The following is a 19,062-nucleotide window of genomic DNA, read 5'->3' on the forward strand; positions in this document are numbered from 1 at the left end:
GATGTCAAAAAACAATGAAATTTACATGTTAGAGCAAAATGACGAAAAATGATTGATGCTTCGTCATGCATTGCCTGATTTAGCCACTTATCATGACATTATCACTTTATATATTAGCCATCAATCAAAGGCAATCAAGTAAAATTTGAATAACCAACACATTTGAGAACTAGTTCCTTTAAAAGATCTTAAAAGGGACAAATACAATGTCCTTGTTACAAAAATCAGGTGCCATTTGTAACTTATCTAACATTCTTAGCTCACGATAGGTAGGTGTCCATGTGTCTAACTCGTGACTTTTGCTTCTAGGTATATTGATCAATCTAATCATATTTTGTGTTGAATTTAATTTAAGCTTGGTAAAAATTGTCTATAAAAAAGAAAAAGCCGTAACATTTTTTTTACTTAGATAAAATCTATAAATCATATAGAAATATATTGTGCCAATGATCCCTAACTCAAGTGGTTGATGTGAGACACCAAAGGACTTCAATTTAACATGGGGATGAGTTTTGGATTAAAGTCTCGCTTGTGACAAAAAATAGTGGGTTTAGGCTGAATCAATGGGTTTCACATCTATAGTGGATTTCTTGCCGAGAGTGGAATAAAGATGATCGGATAGATCAATGACCCGCCAGTAATCAAAATAATCATTCAAGTATATATATATATATAGCCATCAATAGTATTTGAATGAATGTGCGTATCGGTCCAAATTTGATACTCATAAATTCATAATTCAATTTAATTGAAATCCGAATTTCATTTCATAAACGTGCGTGATTCCAATAATTTACAAAGATTTTATTTGAGAATATCTTATTCAATTCACATGGTTTAAAAATTTATTCGAGAATATCTTATTCAATTGTCATGGTTTAAAGGCTCGTTTAATTTCTAGATGGTTGTATTCGCTTGGAAAGTGTGTGGATTTGGTTTGATTCGTCGTCATCTTTTCAAAATTAGGCAAATCCATATTAGTCGTGGACAGAAAAATTTATTGGTTCATAAAAAACAAAACATCTCAAATATAATCGTGTTTTATGCTTATGATACCGGATATAAGGATAACTTCACAGCTAAGGTTTACTTATATAGGGTGGAACATGAGGTGAAAAGTGATGCATGATGAAAGGGATAATTCGTGGGATGTTCATCCCGACTTAGAGAAGCAAGAAAGGGAAAGAAGTGAGAGAGCGGGAAGCACCGCCCACTCAAATCGGTAGGGCTGACAAATCGTTTCTTAACAAGTTTAACAGGTAAGAGGCGACGTGCGTGACACAAATATAAAACTTGAATACGACTCGTTTTACTACTTTATATGGCATGACTATCAGACAGTTATAAGTTTTGTGTACCAATAAGGGATAATGAGAGAGTCTAGCCTACTAATTTCAATTATTTAAAAAAATAAAAAAATCACCTTACGCACTTTTTTAATTAACAGGTCTTATCATGTTTTTAACAGGTACCCAATTGTCAGCCCTACAAATCGACACCAAAGATGGACATGGTGCACCCAAAGATGAAGTATTTGATTGTAATGTATTTATTATTATTACTTGTTTAAAAATGAAATTTATCATACTAAATCCTATGTAACAAAACTTATCAAGCCACGTGTCATTATGTTATAAGGATCAGATTTTTTTCACGAATACCCGTATCCGAACATGTTCAGTACACGTACCAGTACCCGTACGAAAGAATATCAATTTTATGACAAATCCGGTCCCGATGGCTGTTCCTACATCGATTTCAGGAAGTGTGACTGAAGGTTGACCCTTGGAAATAGACTCGGCTTTCTAGTTCATCGGAAGGGTATTGAAATCCGTCAAAATCAAGCTAAAGCTATACAAGAAGCTCGAGCCCCAACAACAAACAACAAATAAGGAGCTGAAGAGAATGCTAGGGCATGTCATTTCCTTCTTAGGGTACCCTTACGTTTCTATTGGGTACGGGTACCCAAGTTTACTGATTATGATACGGGTACTTTTGGGTATAGATACAGGTATTATGGGTATCGGTACCCGTTTAGAGTTTGTAGGGTTTTTATTAGGTCTCTAACACTCATGACTTAACTTTCAAGATAGATTTTTAAATCCTAATATATATTAGTTGAATCATATGGGTATATTCATATACCTTGTATTAATATATTTTTATTTCATGTATGTGTAATTATGTATATCATTAAATAACATGTATTAACTTTATCTCTTATTTTTCTATAAAAATTGAAAGCAATAAACAAAGAAATGAGAAATGGAAAATGGAAAGATAACTAGCGAAGATTAAACGGATACTAACTTTATTTGCATAACTTAATTTTGTTTTAAACATTTTGATAAAAATTTCTTTGAGAGACTTTGTATATTTTGGAATTCATTACTTGATTATGAATAAATTTTATATTATGGTTTGTTTCATTTTCAGTTTTAGTATTATGTTTTGGTTGTGTTATTACGATTTTGCTTGTGGTATTATAAATAATTGTTTGTCGGTACCGATACCAAGTTTAATGGATATTTTTTTTATAAAAGAACAAAATGGTACCAAAGCGAGTACCCGTATCCGCACCTTAGAATTGGGTACGTGTACGGGTACCCAGATTTACTGATTTCAGGTACATGTACTTTCGGGTACATGTACGGATACGAGTACATGTACGATACTATCATGTTATCCTCTCAGCATTGTGTAACGCTCTTGGCTATCTGCCCAGGAGCTAGTCAATCTACCTTGCTTCTAATCCGGATCCACTCGTTTCGTCATACCCTGATAACTCGCAACTAGTCCGCCATTCGATGTGCAAGCACATCTCAACATATACACCTATTTATCCCGTTGAAGTCGTGCCCAATAAAGTCTAAACTAACCAACAAACCAAAATTGAACAATTTACAATTCAACCCTTAATATTTGGCCCGTGACATACGTTTCTTTATAAATTAAAAACCTATAATAAATTCCATTAAAACATTGTGGAAAACATAGTATTCATGTTAAGTACATCTAACCATAACTAACACATGTATTGCATTTTGCACATATATTGTGTTTTTCTCGTATATGGCCAACAAAACAGATTTGTATATAATACCGTAATTCACGGGCCTTCAAGAATCGACGCAACTTCTTAAGCTGTTCGATTTGGATTTTGACGCTTACAGATCAAGATACTACTCGGTGGTATGTATGTACTGATCATTACACCTGCAGATTCTTTCTAATCCTTCCCATATCATTTGATTCAATAAGCATGTATGACTTTGCAATCATGCTTTTTGTTTTAATTTTGTTAGTTATACATGATGATAGCGTTTAACTGTGTATAGTTGACTTATTTTGACTTTTTTATTGTTAATTTTCATAATTAAATGATGAAATTGAGAACAATTGTATGAATTTGCAAAAGGGGATTAGGGTTTCATACCTTAATAGCAGGTATGCATGTTGTAATTAACAAAGTTCAGGGACGGTCCCGGAATTTGAAATTATTTGGTACCGGTACCGAGAGTACTGGTTCAGTACCCTTTTTTCGGTACGGTACCAAGTTTGATAAAACAAATCTGCTGATTTTTAAAATTTTGGTATCTAATTCGTTTTTAAGGGTACCGATTGGGACCCAACTAAACTTGTTCTCCTATTAAAAATACCATATTCAAACCTCGGCCCGTTTGACAATGATGAGTGTGGAGCCTGAGTTGACTGGTCAACACTTCCGGGTAGAAACGATACAGGTGGTTCCTAAAATACTATTAAAATAAACAAAGTTTGAACTTTAAACATTTACACCAAATATAAAGCTATCATGGCGATAACATTCTTTTGCAAATGTTGTTTATACCACAGTGCACATAGCAGTTGACCCAAAAAAAGTCAACTGAAAAACTTGGCAATAACGTCCATTTTCAATATCAAAATTGCCAAGTGGCTGGTCTGAAAAAAAGTCAACATAACAATGCACATAGCCTCAATTAGATACAAATGTGGCTATTCTAATTGCTTAATAATATCTTGTTAAAAAGTTCGGTACCCATTCGATACTCCCGAATAAAACCGGTACCGGTACCAATCCCGATCCTGAAAATCCCAATCCCGAAAAATCCGATCCCGAAATTTGAAAATATATGGTAAAGTTACCGAATTTGGTCGGTTCGGTACTTACGGTACCGGTACCCAGTACCAAATGCTCATCCCTATAACCACTATACCACATGAACTATTATATTGTTTTTATATTTATTATTCTGTTCTTTTTGCATATATAATATATTTCTTTAGTTCCACATGTGCCTTTTTTGAGATTTTTAATGTGGTGTACAAATTATTTTTGGTTTTAAACTATTTCCTAGATTAACAGAAGTAAAACTAGATGGGCAGTTGTAGGCTTGTAGCTATATTCATATATCAAGTGTATTGCTATTTCCTTATTCTTTAATTGATTTGTTTTCTGCAGACTATGGATCCAGTAGCTGAATCACAGGTATTATCTTTTCAAATACATTTTTATTAATCATCATCATTTGTTCCTTCTGATATTCACAATTCTATGCATGTGTATGCAGAGTGGCAACCTTGTGCTCTTCTTATTATGGCATATAGTTCACTTAATAATCAGTGTTGTATACATTATCCGGGAAATCTTTAACACAATTGAAAGCTACCTTATAACAAACGGATATGTGAATGCGTACACGGATCTAAATTTGGACCGGGTCAAATATCTTGGAATTGTTGTGGACAGTGACGAAGCCCGTGACATATCAAAAGTGGTTGAACTTTTAGAGTGGCTTTCATCTATAGGCGTGAAAAGGATCTGCCTTTATGACCGAGAAGGTAAGGGAGATGCTGATATTTTGGCATACTTTTTTATTGGTTAATTTTGGTTGTTACCTTTTTTACATGTATTGATCATTGATGTATATTTTATTGGTTAACCGTATTTTCTTTTACAAATGTAGGAGTGTTGAAGAAGTCAAAGGAAATCTTCATGGAGAAATTTGGCTCTATGGAGATTACTAATGTATTGTGTTTTATGATATCTTTTTGTTATATTATCTATTTTTTACTTTTATTAACATGGTTATTCGTGCAGGAGAATTTAGCATCCGATCCACTTCTCGATTCAAAACGGATGGAAATTGAATTTGTTTCTCTCTCTGATGGAAAAGAAGCAGTTGCTAAAGCAGCTAACCTACTTTTTAAAAAGTATTATGCGGACTCAGATTCTGAAAAACCGTTCTTTACTGAAACACACTTGACCGAGGCACTAAAGACCCTTGGTTTGTTTTTTCTTTAGGGTTTTCTTTCCTTAAAATCATTTTTGTGCGAATGGTAAATAAATCTATGATGAGTTTTTTTTCCCTTTTAGGTGCCGTAGAGCCAGATCCCGATCTTTTATTAATTTATGGGCAGGTGAGGTGCCACCTTGGATTTCCGGCTTGGCGAATTCGTTACACGGAGATGGTGTAAGCCTACTGTTTCCTTTTTTTCTTCTGTTATAACAATGTCTGAGAAATGCAATGTTTGACAAAGTCTTTTCTTACGAGTGAAATGTCTAAAATACCCTTGAAATTTTAAATTATGATGCTAAACTAGAGGGAATTATCGAGCCAAATTACCTCATTTATGTTGGCAAAAATTGTGAAAAGTGAGACTTTTTTTGTGTGAAGGAATTAGAAAAATGACTTGGTGTAATTTTACTTAATTAATATCCCTATTGTTATTTAATGAGCATCTAAATCAGAGTTATCATGCAACGTAAGTCATTCACCGTTTGGGGATGAATTTTGGCTCATCTATATGATGCAGGCATATGGGACCATTAAAGTACAAGAAGCTTGGGATGATACTGAAAGCTATTCATAGATTCACTAAGGTGAAGCAAAACTATGGTACGTTGACTAGATTATCTATTCGTTGATTATGATTTTATATGTCCACACAAGTAGTAAGTCTTTTGAGCTCAACACCAAGGAGATCTCCTTTAAAATCATAATTTTGTTTAATATTTTAGTTGCTTAGGGAGTTAGGGGTAGAGAATGCAACTTTTGACTCGTTCACTTTTGAATGGGTCGACTCGGGTCATCTTTCATCTCAAATACAATGCCAAAACTATTACTGATAAATGTGTTGAAATTGCTCAATGTATACTTGTGTGGATATCATTATTGATTTTTCCTGTATCTGAAATCTTGCAATTTGGATTTATTTCATTTTATAAAAAAATTATAATATTTACTTATATTTTCTGTATGTTTGAATGCACCAGGTTCGTAAGATTCTAGTAGCGAGGACATGAGTCGATGACTTAAGGGGAGCGAAATACCAAATGTAGAGACTGTAGTGGACATGTTACATGCATTTATGGTTGTATGTTTTATCTATGTTTTGAAAACCTTTTATATAATTTAAAATCCTGTTTGCCAAAGAATTCTGAGTTGGTTCGTATATGGAGGTAGAAAGCAGGTTAATTTTCTGAAACACACTTTGCATCCCATATCGGCTGAGTGAAGTAACAGACAAGGGAAGTTTAATATAAAAACAAAGGTCTAGTAAAGGAATAAGCATACTTTTCTCGGCCTTTTGGCTAAGATCAAGTGCAGTACCTATTTTTATCAGTTTAATATCTGATATGTGAGCCATTGATACTAATCTTATTTTTTATGGGGAAGTTCCACAAAAGTAGCTTGCTGCTTGGGTCTTCATGTGTCGCCTTGGTCTTACACACCGCCAGCCTGGCGCACCCCTCCAATATCTAGTTTAAATTACTTTTTTTTGTAATGCAATCTGTTATTGCACAACTAAATATACGTATTTAATAAATCTTGACAAAATGGCAAAAGTCGTCTTTTATGTTTGCACGGTTTTTCAACAGTCGTCCAAACTTAATAACAGAAAACATCATTTATGTTTAAAAAACGTTACACGGTTTGTCCTTTCAATAATGAGGGTTAGTTTTTCTCGTTAAATCCAGTCATGTGCACCTCATGTGAGGGCAGTTTTGTCTTTTTATCCTCTCAGGGGTTTTATGTGTATTTGACTTAAAATTTTTGGCTTTAAATAAATACAAGTTTTTTTCTTTTTACCCCCTCATTTTCCCAAATAACCATAACCCACCACAACCAACACACCGGCCACCACCCATCATCATCATCATCATCATCATCATAATCCCATCCAACCTCCCACCACCACCGACAAAACCCACCTCTCTTTCACTTTATCTCCCGTCTCTCTCTCTCCGTCCCCTCTCTTTCTCCGTCCCCTCTCTCTAGTCTCTATTGTATCCATCCCCCTCCTTGTCTTACACCACCAACCACCATCTCTTAATCCTCATACTCCCAAACCTATTAACTCCCAATTTCACCACATAAAATCCTTGATTAACAAATTAAAGGTGAAACAAATTATGAAATAAAAGATTAGGGATGTGTCAATTGTTAAATTAGGTCACCAACTCCGCCAGTTACCCACCGCCGCCACCGCTCACCACCTGTCGTTAGGTAAGTAAAAACCGATAATGATTGGCCAAAGACACACACGTATTTCTTCCATATATACCCTAGATTTCGAAATCCTAGAAGTGCGGGTTGGAGACAAACAGAAGACTTGCACATTTAGGGCTTTTCTATAAAGAGGGAGAAAGACGACGGGAATAGCGCTGAACTGAATATCGCTATTTGTGGTCGCCGGAATAACGAACTGATTCGAAACCCTAGCCGCCGCTAATGGTATGACCTACTAAAGTCATCAGCCAGATTGTCTTCCTCGTGTTCACTCATATTTCTAACAATGGCGGCTGAAGACGACACTCACTGCTATGGCTGCCGTCATATGGTGGTGGAGTTGTTGTATTTGGTGGTCGTCGGTTCCGAGCTGTTGGCCGGAACGGGTGTTCGTTAATGTTAGGGATAGGGTGAGGAGTGTGAGAGAGAGAGAGAGAGAGAGAGAGAGGGGGAGAGAGAAAGAGATTGTTTAATTATAAATTTCTAAGAATTAAATTAATATGTAGATTTACAAAATTACCCTCATGTGTCTTGCACATGACTGGATTTAACGAGAAAAGTTAACTGAGTTAGGGCCAAAGGGCGTAACATGATATAGTTTTTGAACATAAAGGATGTTTTCTGTTATTAAGTTTGCTAAAAAACGACTATTGAAAAACCGTGCAAACATAAAGGACTAGTTTTGCCATTTTGTCATGAATCTTTCTACCCTAAAGAATAAATTGTTTTTAGACATCTGCTAAGATATGAACACAGCAACAAGATAGTGTAAATAGGGAAGCAAATCATGTATGAAATACTTAGGAGGCTTTCCTACTGTGGTGTTTTGTCTCTGACAGCCCAAGCCTGAAAAGTGAAAAACCTGTGAGAAATATTGGTTGTACATGTACCACAGTCTTCATTCTTTAACATGACCCTATAAAATGTTCACCAAAATAAGATTTAAATTCTAGCATCAAAAACCATCCAGTTACGACTGAACTGAAAAATCTTTGAAATATAAAAATTTAACCTTACGTCATATCCCTTTCTCTACACCAGCAAGAAAAAGTGTCCCTTCACTTGCAGAGCTCCAAATCACACCGTACCAACTTTAGGTTTTATCATTAAAACCAAAATTTAGAACATAACAGTACATAAATTAAATGCTTCATTTTCTTTTAACTAGTTTCCCTAACAGAAAATGAAAACAAAGTGTTCAATCTTACCCAAGACATGCAACCACAAATTGCCAACATGGAGTAACTGTCCTGGAAGGACAGTTTACATACACCTACACATATTATATCAAATTAAGGTAAAATAGATATGATAGGGATCAGGGACTCTATTCACATATTTATACATGAATTCTATTGTGTTTTAGATATCTAAACAGAGATAAAAATGTAAGGTGCAAGCAACTGAGAAACCATTTCCCACCAGTAGTATTCAAATATTTAATATACTATAGGTGGGAGATGGATTCAGGTCTAATATGAATGAGACACAAGAAACAAAGAGATCAATCCACTAAAGAAAATTCATTAGTTCATGGAATGTGTTATCTGCATAGAGAGAAAGAGAGAGAGAGAGCTGCTGGTCTAAATCTCTTTGCTCATTAGATTAGCAAACTTAATAAAAGCTACGAAAGGAACAAATTGAGAGAATGATGAGTTTGTTAGTATTATGCAAGGGTTTTTGCATATATCCCACATCGGCTGAGTGAGATAACAGATAAGAAGCAAGTTTAGCATAAAAGCAAACGCCCTGGACTAGAAGAAGCATACCTTTCTCGGCCTTTTGGCTAAGATCAAGTGTAGTATCTGTTCTTATAAGGGAAGACCTGCAAAAGTAGCTTGCTTTAAAATAGATTGAACTATTGTGCATTGGATGTCATTCTAACAAGTGTGGGGTGAATGAAGATGAGGGGTGAATGAAATGCCATTCTATAACCATTCTATAAGTGTGGGGGGAATGAAGATGAGGGTTGCAACTTTCTTCTTCATGAGTGGTGCCACCCAGGTAACCCACAACATCCCCTCATTCTAATGTCAAAAGTCCCATGTGTTTTTAAACTTATTTTTTTTGTGATGTTTGTCAAGTGCGAATACTATGCTGATGTTAGTTGTGCCTTTATACCTAAAAAAAATCACACATAAATCTCACCCAAATCATCTTCTTTCAAGAGTTTTGGAGATGACCCCACATTATGAGTGTCTTATGTGTCGCTTAGTTATAGGTTTACAAATGTGAAATTTGAGAACATTCATAAGATTGATGATCACCCACATCCTCTCTCATTTGCTCAAAAGGGATCGTGAGTCATGGTGATTGCAGTATTTGTAGTCAGGAATTGCAGTACTACATGATATATTTAAGTGTATGGAGTGTCAGTATGCAATTCATGCTTTAAAGAAAGAGTGTGATGTATTTTAGGGTCATTATCGACTCCGTTATATCACTCAAGAAAGGTGTTCATAGCTTGTAAAGACAATGTCTATTCTTTTTGTATACTTCCACCCATAGCTTTTTGTATGTGTTGAATGATTAATGAAAAAGATCTTAGCTTTTTACTACATCTACCTATGTTTCATGTTAGTGAGCAACACCTAACCTTGCTTGCTTTGCTTGGGATATTTATCACGTACATGCACATCAACTTCTTCTTGTCTGCTCGGTTTATCAGACGACTGCTTTATGTTTTTGTGAATGATTGTGTTTCCTTGTAACAAACATATCCTCTTTTTTGGTTTTTCACCACTATGCAGTACAAAACCTTAATGGTATAATTATTCCCCCAACAGGCCAACAATATAATATCCGAGGATAGAAAAAAGACATCTTTCCACCTAATTCAGATCAAGTCTCTAAAACCCTTCTTCATCTCCGTAACAAATTTCGCACCTTCTTCTACTTCATCTTTCTTTCATAAGATTTTAGTATGCGTTTTTGTATCATGTCTTTTATTAGCTCATAACCCTTGTCGGTCTTTTTCATCTTTACAAAAAAAATGGCTTATTTTGGGCTACTTGTGTTTTATAGCCAATCAAACAGCTTATTACTAGTCTGTTTAGTGTTTAGGGAAGATGATATTTTATTATTAAAGTTCCATTTTGCCATTGTACTAATAACGCAAATATACCAACAGAACGTTAAATGAAAATGGTGTAACACATTGACTACTATATACATTTTGCAAGCTGAAATGTTTTACACAAGTAGGATACAACCCGGAAACTGAAACATTAAAGAATAAACGCCAACAACTGAAAATTGAGAAAATATTATTTTCAGAATACTTGTCATAAGACTACTTCCCCTTTGAGCAACAGCTGCTGCTTGCTGGTTAATGATTAAGACCGCTTCCTAAGTTTGTTGTACTTACTGTTTTATATAATTAAGAAGTGTCCTACATTGTTGGCAGAATCATTGATAGGTATAGATTACCTTTGTGGAGCTGTACCTGATTTCATTTCCGCAAGCATAGATTTAAGATCCAAGCACATTCATTCATCTAGGATTATTTAGTTAGATTATGGTGTCGTTCTTGCGGTTATATCAACAAGAAATATGCCTTGATTATGAAGAGGGTGATTGATTGTTCGAAGAAACAAGGGAGCTAATTCTATTGACAGAAGGAAGGGTGAGATTTTGCATCCCACATCGGCTAAGATACCTAACTGACAAGGGGCGAGTACAATACAAAACAAAGGTCCAGCATCAGAAAAAGCATACCTTTCTCGGCCTTTTGGCCAAGATCAAGTGTAGTATCTGTTCTTAACAGTTTAATATTTTCGAGAATGATTTCTTGTATTGACTAAAAATATATTTTTTGTAGCATTTTGATATTTTGATGTAGGATGCTTAATTAAGAAATGAAATGAAAGGTTTATTGTGTATAATTGTGTCATTAATTTAAATATTAGAATGCATAATAATAATATATAACTTACGCATCGATAATTATTTGCATAAACCTTCTGTTTTTAGTTCTCTTGCTTTCTTCCACAAGAATGACCTATCAATCTCCTCTTCATCCTTTCCGGTTTCTTGCATCTACACAACAGTGAATCGAGTCAGCACGCACGTGCAGTTTTTTTTTGCGAAAAATGTACATGTTCAGGTCAGCGCGCGCTGACCGGTTCAACGCGCGCGCGCAGTTCGATTCAGCGAACGCGCAGAGTCTGGGTCTGCGCGCTCGCAGAGTAAATACATTCTTCAACCTTAATTATGTGTACACTAGAGTAAATGAAATTTTTTAAGATATATTCTTTTTATACTAAACACATCAAGCAGTACTTGACAAGTATATACATATTTTGAGACTGGGTCATTATATATTATCTTTCTTGATTTATGAAGGTTTGTTGTAATTCTTATACATGTGTATGAAAAAAAAAAGAAGAAACACTGTAAAAAGGTTTTTGGCCACTATTTAAAAGCACAGTTTTTCATGTAAACCAAAAAGCAGAAGGAAATATTGCCTGTGTAGTTAAATCAAATGAATTTGTAGGGTACAAACCTCAGTTCAGTTCATTAAATTCAGATCCCAAAATTCGCAATCCATGCATATTTATACATTATTTGAAGCAAAAAGCATTCACTTCAATACAAAAACTCGCAGAGTCCAGGTCAGCGCGTGCACAGTCCGGGTCAGCGCGCGCGCACAGAGTATTAAAAGTTCATGAATAGTTAACATATTAAAACACTATTATATTAAGAACCGAGTTTTTATTGGCCTTTTGTAAACACTAAGCCAATAAATGTTTTTCATACCCAATCACAAACATGCTCTAAATGTCGTTTTAAATATTCTATTTGTTTTTATATATTAATTCGACCAACTTAAATATTTTTAGTTTAATTATGGTATCAAGTAAACCCATTCCGGATCAGCGCGCGTGTAAATTGGTCAGCGCGCGCATGCACATCACTATTGTGCATGATTTATCGATCTCCATTTGTTTATACTTTGACACCATGACAGAAAATAAAATCAAAATTTATACTTGAATGAAATTTTTTAACACGGTCACTATTGTGTCAATAGAGTTAATGTTAACAAAATACCTACAATCACAACATTTAACGTATAGTTCGGGTCCGGCTCGTTTACACACATACAAACCTATAAACAATTAAATATACATTGCGTTTAAAAAACTAACATGTAAAATCCACCTAAAATCACAACAATTAACACACATACATACAAATCTGTTCATATTAAGTGCAAATCTACATACACACATACAAATAACTTTTAATTACCAGTTCATATTAAGCCGAAATCAGCACATATGATGAAACAATAAACAAAAAGTATTAGAAATTTAGCATAGGTGTGTAAACGAAATCAGTATTACACTCGTATAATTATACACTTGTATAATTATACAGTTCATATGAAGCATAGGCAATTATACAGGTGTGTAAACAAAAAGTATTAGAAGTTTATGATAATGATATACCTGTTTAGGCAATTCTCAAAAGTTTGGCGGAGAGGTGGTGGTCTGGTGCGGCGCCGGAGATTCCCACTGTAGGTGAGGAAGTGCGTAGCCGAGGAAGTGCAGCGGCGGAGATGGTCTGGTGGTGACGCCGAGGAACGGTGGTGGTCTGGTGGGTGACGCCGGGAGGTTCTCGGTGGTGGTGTGGTGTTTTAGAGAGTCATGGTGGTGGGTGATTGAAACGGGTCTGGTGTTTTAGCTTTTCATTTGGTGATTTATCTTGTGAGGGAAAAATGGGAGGGAGAAATGGGTGATTGAAACTTGAAACGGGTGAAGGGTTTTAAAACGGGTCGGGTTAGATGGGTGAAGGGTTTTGTTTGGTTGATTGACAAGTTTTCTTTTATTTAATTTTTATTTTATGACTAATATTTAATTACTCGCGAAAAAAGAGAGTCATAAATCTTTATTTTTTTCATTTTATGACTCATGCTTAATGACTCGTAAAACAGTGAGTCATAAATCTTCTAATTTTTAAAAAACATGACTCTTTTTCTATGACACACGTCTTTGCGAGTCATAAATAGCCGCGAGTCATAAATTGTTAGTCATTAAAAGCTATTTTTCTAGTAGTGCGTTTTCCTAGATGTAAAGTATGCAATGCTAGTTTCAATTGGCAAGATAATCTTTGGATTTACAAATGTGAAAAATGCATTTACTATACCCACCTTGATTGTGCTACATCAAGAAGAGAGCCATTCACGTCTGTCTTATCTATTGATAAGTTATTTGATTTGTATACTATTTACTCCATTTAACTAATTATTACTATTTGAGATATAAAAAATATTAACCAAAATTTCAATCTTTCAGGAAAAGGTCCAACCTTTAAAAGTTTTAAAGATGCCGACTATCATAATCTTCTCCGGCTACCATTTCCTGATCAAACTTACAACATACCCAAACATTTATTTTTTTAAAGAAATTGGGCCTACAACTTATGAGTTAAGCTTAAAGCATATCAATCATCATCATGAGTTCATTTTAGTTGATGCAAATTCCATTACGCCAACCTCCTCAAAGATCGTGTGCTATAACCCAATGAAAAAGATAGAATTATTATGCAATGGGTGTTTGAGACCAATCATGAAAATGCCATTTTACAAGTGTGGGGCCAGTGAAGATGAAGATTGCAACTTTGTTCTTCATGAGTGGTGCACTCGACTGCCAACAAAGGTAGGAAACCACCCAGGTCACCCACAACATCCTCTCATTTTAATGTCAAACATCGCATGCGAGTTTTACAATTTGTTTTTATGTGCTGTTTGTTGCTTACCGTGCAACGGGTATGGTTATGGTTGCGTCGTGTGAATGCTATGTTGATGTTAGTTGCGGCTTTATACCTGAGAAAATCACACATAAATCTCACCCAAATCATCTTCTTTCAATAGTTAAGGAGATGCCCCCAGATTATCAGTGCCTTATGTGTCTCTTCCCAAATCCCCAGCTACCTTTTCATGTTTCTAATTTAAGAAAACGAATGGTTTTCAATTGCAGCATGTGTGATATCTATATACATCCTGACTGTGCTTTGTTGTTGCCTGAGACAATTAGACATTCCTACGACAAACATCCTATGCACTTGAGTTACCTCCCAATTGAAAACCATAAGAGTGAATATTTTTTTGAGATATGTGAGTGTGAATTAAACCCTCATTCTTGCTTCTATCACTGTAAGGATTGTGTTCAATCCGTGCATTCTACATGTGCTCCTTTAATACTTTGTTGTGAGACAGAAACATATTCTTTTTATCGAGACAACATTTATACGTTTATCTATGTGAAGTTTGGGAGCATTCATAAGACTGATCATCACCCACATCCTCTCTCATTTGCTCAAGGAATTTTGAATGATGGAAAATGCAATACATGTGGCGAGGGATTGCAATACAACATGATACTTAAGTGTCTTGAGTGTCAGTTTGCAGTTCATGCTTTGAAGACACAATGCCGCTCCGGCTTATCATCCCTGCTCCCACCTTATATTTTTTTAGAACGATAATATTCATGCTCCCGCCTATCAATTAAATAAAGTGGTCATAGCTTGTATGGTTTGCAAATATCAACACTCTTTCCTATATACTTTCATTAATAGCTTGTTTTATGTGTCACATGATTATGTAATGAAAAGTTATCTATTTGTTCCTATGCCCATATATCAGTCCATTTATTTTTCATGTTAGTTTAAGAGCAACAACTAACCTTATTTGCTTTCAGTTTGGATGGGATATTCATACAAGTACATCCATCCACATCAACTTCTTGAGAGCAAGCACAAGAACAATTTTAGTCAATTTTTCATTTGTATATATCGATTTAATTTCAAAACGTCTCAAATTTCTAGGGTTAGTGTTTCTTAATTCCCATTTGTTCTTTAACTAATTAATACAGCGCGATGCAACGGAAATTTTGTAAATGTAACCAAAAGATCTAACTAAACAAAAGGTGCCCCTTAGTGTTTATAACCGAAAGATACATGAATAACATGCCGATGTATATATCTTCAAATTTATACGTGGATTGTATTGTCAAGTGAAAAGTAGGTACATATTAATGTGAAAAATAACATATTTAGAATTTACATATACAAATAATAATAACCGGTAAAACATTCCAAAATAATAATGATAGTCACAATGGAAATAACAATATACCAATAACAGTAACAAGTAACAACAATAAAAAAATATTTAATGATAATAATAAAATTGAAAAAACAAAACTAAAAAAATGGTAAAAAAAATGGATTAAAAAACTAGTATAAAGTGGATTTATAAGTGCAATAGACACTATTATGCTTTGTCTTTTGAGTGGTGAATTTCTTTTAATCCTTGTATGCTGAAATGTTTTCACGTGCAGTATGCGTCCCAACTATTTAATTGAAACATTAAAGTATAAACATCAACAACCGAAAGAGGAAACTACATAATTAATAATATTTTTTTCAAAATACTTACTCGCCTAGCAAGTTAACTAACCTGCTTGCATAAGATAATTTCCCATTTGAGACGTTGAGCAACAGCTAGTTGGATCTGTAAAGGAGACATTTTGGTAATACAAGGCCAAGTGACATTCATACCCTAGCTTGTTAATGACTAAGAATGCTTCCTAATTTTGTTGCAGTTATATAATTAAGTAGAATCATTGATAGATATAGATTACTTTTGTGGAGCTGTACCTGATTTCGTTTCGAATTCGCAAGCAAAACTTTAAGATCCAAGCACATTCATTCGTTCCAGGATTATTGATTTAGATGATGTAGTTCCTGCTGTTAAATTCATTCCAGTAATTATTTATTTAGATTATGGAGAGTGATTGATGGTTAGTAGAAAGCAGAAACAAGCGTTGTTAGTTTCAAAGAAAAAAGGAAGGCTTTTTGTGCATCCCACATCGGGTAAGGGAACTAACAGATAAGTGGGATTTTAGTATAAAGTCGAAAACCCTGGAATGGAAGAGGCATACCTTTCTCGGCCTTTTGGCTAAGATCAAGTGTAGTATCTGTTCTTATCAGTTTAATATCTGATATGTGAGCCATCGGCTCACTCGATATTAATCTTATTTTTTATGGGGGAAGACCTGTCAAAGTAGCTTGCTGCTTGGGTCTTCACGCGTCGCCTTGGTCTTACACTACCACCAAGGCCTGGCGCACCCCTCCAATTTCAAGTTAATATTTTTGGCTAAGCTTTTTTATATGGCTTACTATTAATTCGACATACATTACTCGTTTCAATTACTAAAACGAACACATTTCTGCAAACGAACACATTTCCGCCTTAACAAGAGTGACAATCACCGTTTAATTCACGTCATTAGCACTAGTAATCTAGCCTAAAAATCATGCTTGTTAACTTCATTATCGAGTTCTTAGCTATATCTATAAGATCCAAGCACCATCATTCTCTCTTGGGCCATATTATCAAGATGAGCAGATGAAAATTTACGTTGGTTGAGAGTTTTGCTGGTTGGAGTTCTTGTTTTATGGAGGAACGTTGGGATTTATGCAACCCACACCGGCTAAGTGAAGTAACAGAAAAGGAGTAGTTCACTACAAAAACAAAGGCCCAATAAAGGAATAAGCATACCTTTCTTGACCTTTTGGCTAAGATCAAGTGTAGTATCTGTTCTTATCAGTTTAATATCTGATATGTGAGCCAAGGCTCACTCGATATTAATCTTATTTTTTATGGGGGAAGACTTGTCAAAGTAGCTTGCTACTTGGGTCTTCATGCGTCGCCTTGGTCTTACACTATCACTAAGGCCTGGTGCACCCCACCAACATATAGTTAAACTTGCTAAATCCTATCAAAATTTGATACTTCCGGGATGCTTATCGAGGATCATTTTGATAGTACCAGATACTTTTGCTAGAACCAGTAAGTTGATTATTTAAATCACTTTTGGTTATAGTTTTATTTAAAAAACGTTCTAAATTGTAACCTTGTTAAGCCATTTTGTGGGCTTGCTTCTGCAACATACAAAGTGTCATCTGTTGCTGCACATGCAGAATTACAATTTCTTGACAGTCTAGAGCATTGACGGTTAGCAAGAAGTACAGAAGCTCTGATTTTAAGTTCTTGTTAAGAATTTTCCTATTCACATGTTACCTATTGTGCATGAAGCAAATGAAACAATAATTTAATCTACCTTAAACTTTGTGTTATTGAAACTAAGACACTTTGTCTGGGATGGAGGGAGTAATATTTTGACGGACTGGTTTTCGCTTCGCATTGCAATCATAAGAAAGGTCCTCGAGTTAAAAGGTATATATTTTAAGTTGTCTATCCCATCTTGGAACTGTCATAGCAAAAGATCCAAGTAAGTGTGGTCAACGACACAACAAAAAAGACCAGGCTTGATTTGTGCCTGATAGTCCTAAGCATGGTTCCAACTGATCTCATTCCTAGATGGTCCAGGTGAGGTCCTGGACCATTCCTAACCAGTTCTACATCCCAAACCTTCAATGAAGGAAATAATGAGAATGAATACAAGTCTAACGTAAAATCACAAAACCACATTACTCTATAGTTGTCCTTACTCCTTTGAATAATCGTAGGTATCAATAAAAGTTGGTAAATTATATGTCAAACAACATCCCTAACATTAAGATATAAAATGAGAGCAAAGATCCACTAGATAGAATGATCATTTAAGTGAATAACTGTTTAATTAGAACTAGCTTGCAACATTGGTACACAGGCAGGTCGCATGCCACGTCATCTAAGTGGTGATTGCCAAATCATCTATAATTGTTGCATGCATAATGGTGGACCTAATCAAGTCTAGTATTCAGTTTCGAGTATTCCAACAGGCAACAACGAGCCAAAATTCTAACGCCTGCAAAAGTTAGGGGGGATATATAAGGTCTCAGAGATTTGGTTATTGTGACTTACTTTATATCTTCATGAAGAGCTTAGTAATAGTTATATCAACTTGAGAAAACCAAACATGAAACTGTTCCATCCAACTTTGGAATAGCGATGCGACATTTTTACCTGCTTATGAATAAATGGTCAAATGCCAAATACACTATGCTGATTTTCTGCATAGTCTTAAAAATAACAAAAACAATCCCTTTTGATGCGAGTTTGTACCTCTGAAACAGATAGGAAACGAACCCTTTCAGTGTATGGTTGCTCTTACTCCAACAAGTCCATTTGTTAAAAGAAATCAATGAACAAGTGCATATTAATTAGATTTGAGTTTTAGACCTCAACAGTTTATTGAACGATTTAGGGCAATAACAAGTTAAAACTAAAAATTTAGTGCTAGTGAAAGGTGTTGACGCTTGTAATCTAACCTTAAAATAACTTCTGAGTGTCATCTATGTATACTTTAGATGACTTCATTATTAAATTCAGAAGTATAACTACAACCATCATTCTCTGTTGGGCCATTATTAAGATGGGCAGACGTAAATCTCCAAAAAATTTTTTACATTGATTGTGGACAAGGTAGATTAATAAAAAGAAATTAAGAGATGGAGATCAAATTGTGAATTTTTGTTGGTTAGAAGTTCTTTGTTTTATGGAAAGAAAGTTTTTTTGCATCCCACATCGGCTTAT

The 19,062-nt window shown here is 34.9% G+C and overlaps 1 protein-coding gene, 2 non-coding genes and 3 pseudogenes across 6 annotated transcripts; all 6 read left to right on the forward strand.

The window, feature by feature from the left end:
* The first annotated feature begins 4,331 nt into the window (after positions 1-4,331).
* LOC143550808 (uncharacterized) lies at positions 4,332-6,489 on the forward strand. Of its 4 annotated transcripts, none has more exons than XM_077041395.1 (7): positions 4,332-4,489; positions 4,572-4,842; positions 4,968-5,029; positions 5,102-5,288; positions 5,378-5,474; positions 5,818-5,900; positions 6,278-6,489. In XM_077041395.1, the coding sequence occupies exons 1-7, from the start codon at positions 4,466-4,468 to the stop codon at positions 6,283-6,285; spliced, it is 732 nt and encodes a 243-aa protein (XP_076897510.1). In that variant the 5' UTR covers positions 4,332-4,465; the 3' UTR covers positions 6,286-6,489. The 4 variants fall into 4 exon arrangements, with proteins under 4 accessions (XP_076897510.1, XP_076897512.1, XP_076897511.1 ...); XM_077041397.1 differs by having other exon boundaries at positions 5,422-5,474; XM_077041396.1 differs by lacking the exon at positions 5,818-5,900.
* An 85-nt stretch (positions 6,490-6,574) lies between these two features.
* Positions 6,575-6,757, forward strand: LOC143550850 (U2 spliceosomal RNA; annotated as a pseudogene).
* A 2,522-nt stretch (positions 6,758-9,279) lies between these two features.
* Positions 9,280-9,377, forward strand: LOC143550852 (U2 spliceosomal RNA; annotated as a pseudogene).
* Positions 9,378-11,227: 1,850 nt separating this feature from the next.
* LOC143550851 (U2 spliceosomal RNA) lies at positions 11,228-11,339 on the forward strand (annotated as a pseudogene).
* Positions 11,340-16,458: 5,119 nt separating this feature from the next.
* On the forward strand, positions 16,459-16,654 carry LOC143550844 (U2 spliceosomal RNA). The gene has a single exon (XR_013138395.1). It is a non-coding gene; the product is annotated as a U2 spliceosomal RNA (small nuclear RNA).
* A 424-nt stretch (positions 16,655-17,078) lies between these two features.
* LOC143550849 (U2 spliceosomal RNA) lies at positions 17,079-17,273 on the forward strand. The gene has a single exon (XR_013138399.1). It is a non-coding gene; the product is annotated as a U2 spliceosomal RNA (small nuclear RNA).
* Positions 17,274-19,062: the final 1,789 nt, after the last annotated feature.

Source organism: Bidens hawaiensis, unplaced genomic scaffold, assembly GCF_021521415.1.
Source record: "Bidens hawaiensis isolate Kalapana, Puna unplaced genomic scaffold, B.hawaiensis_p1.1 tig00016189_1, whole genome shotgun sequence".
Classification (NCBI taxonomy): domain Eukaryota; kingdom Viridiplantae; phylum Streptophyta; class Magnoliopsida; order Asterales; family Asteraceae; genus Bidens; species Bidens hawaiensis.

Excerpts from the sequence above, each read along its gene's own strand:
- LOC143550808 (XM_077041395.1), top strand. The coding sequence starts at position 4,466 with ATGGATCCAGTAGCTGAATCACAG. Across the intron at positions 5,030-5,101 it reads GCTCTATGGAGATTACTAAT|GAGAATTTAGCATCCGATCC; the intron begins GTATTGTGTTTT and ends TTATTCGTGCAG. Across the intron at positions 5,289-5,377 it reads CGAGGCACTAAAGACCCTTG|GTGCCGTAGAGCCAGATCCC; the intron begins GTTTGTTTTTTC and ends TTTCCCTTTTAG.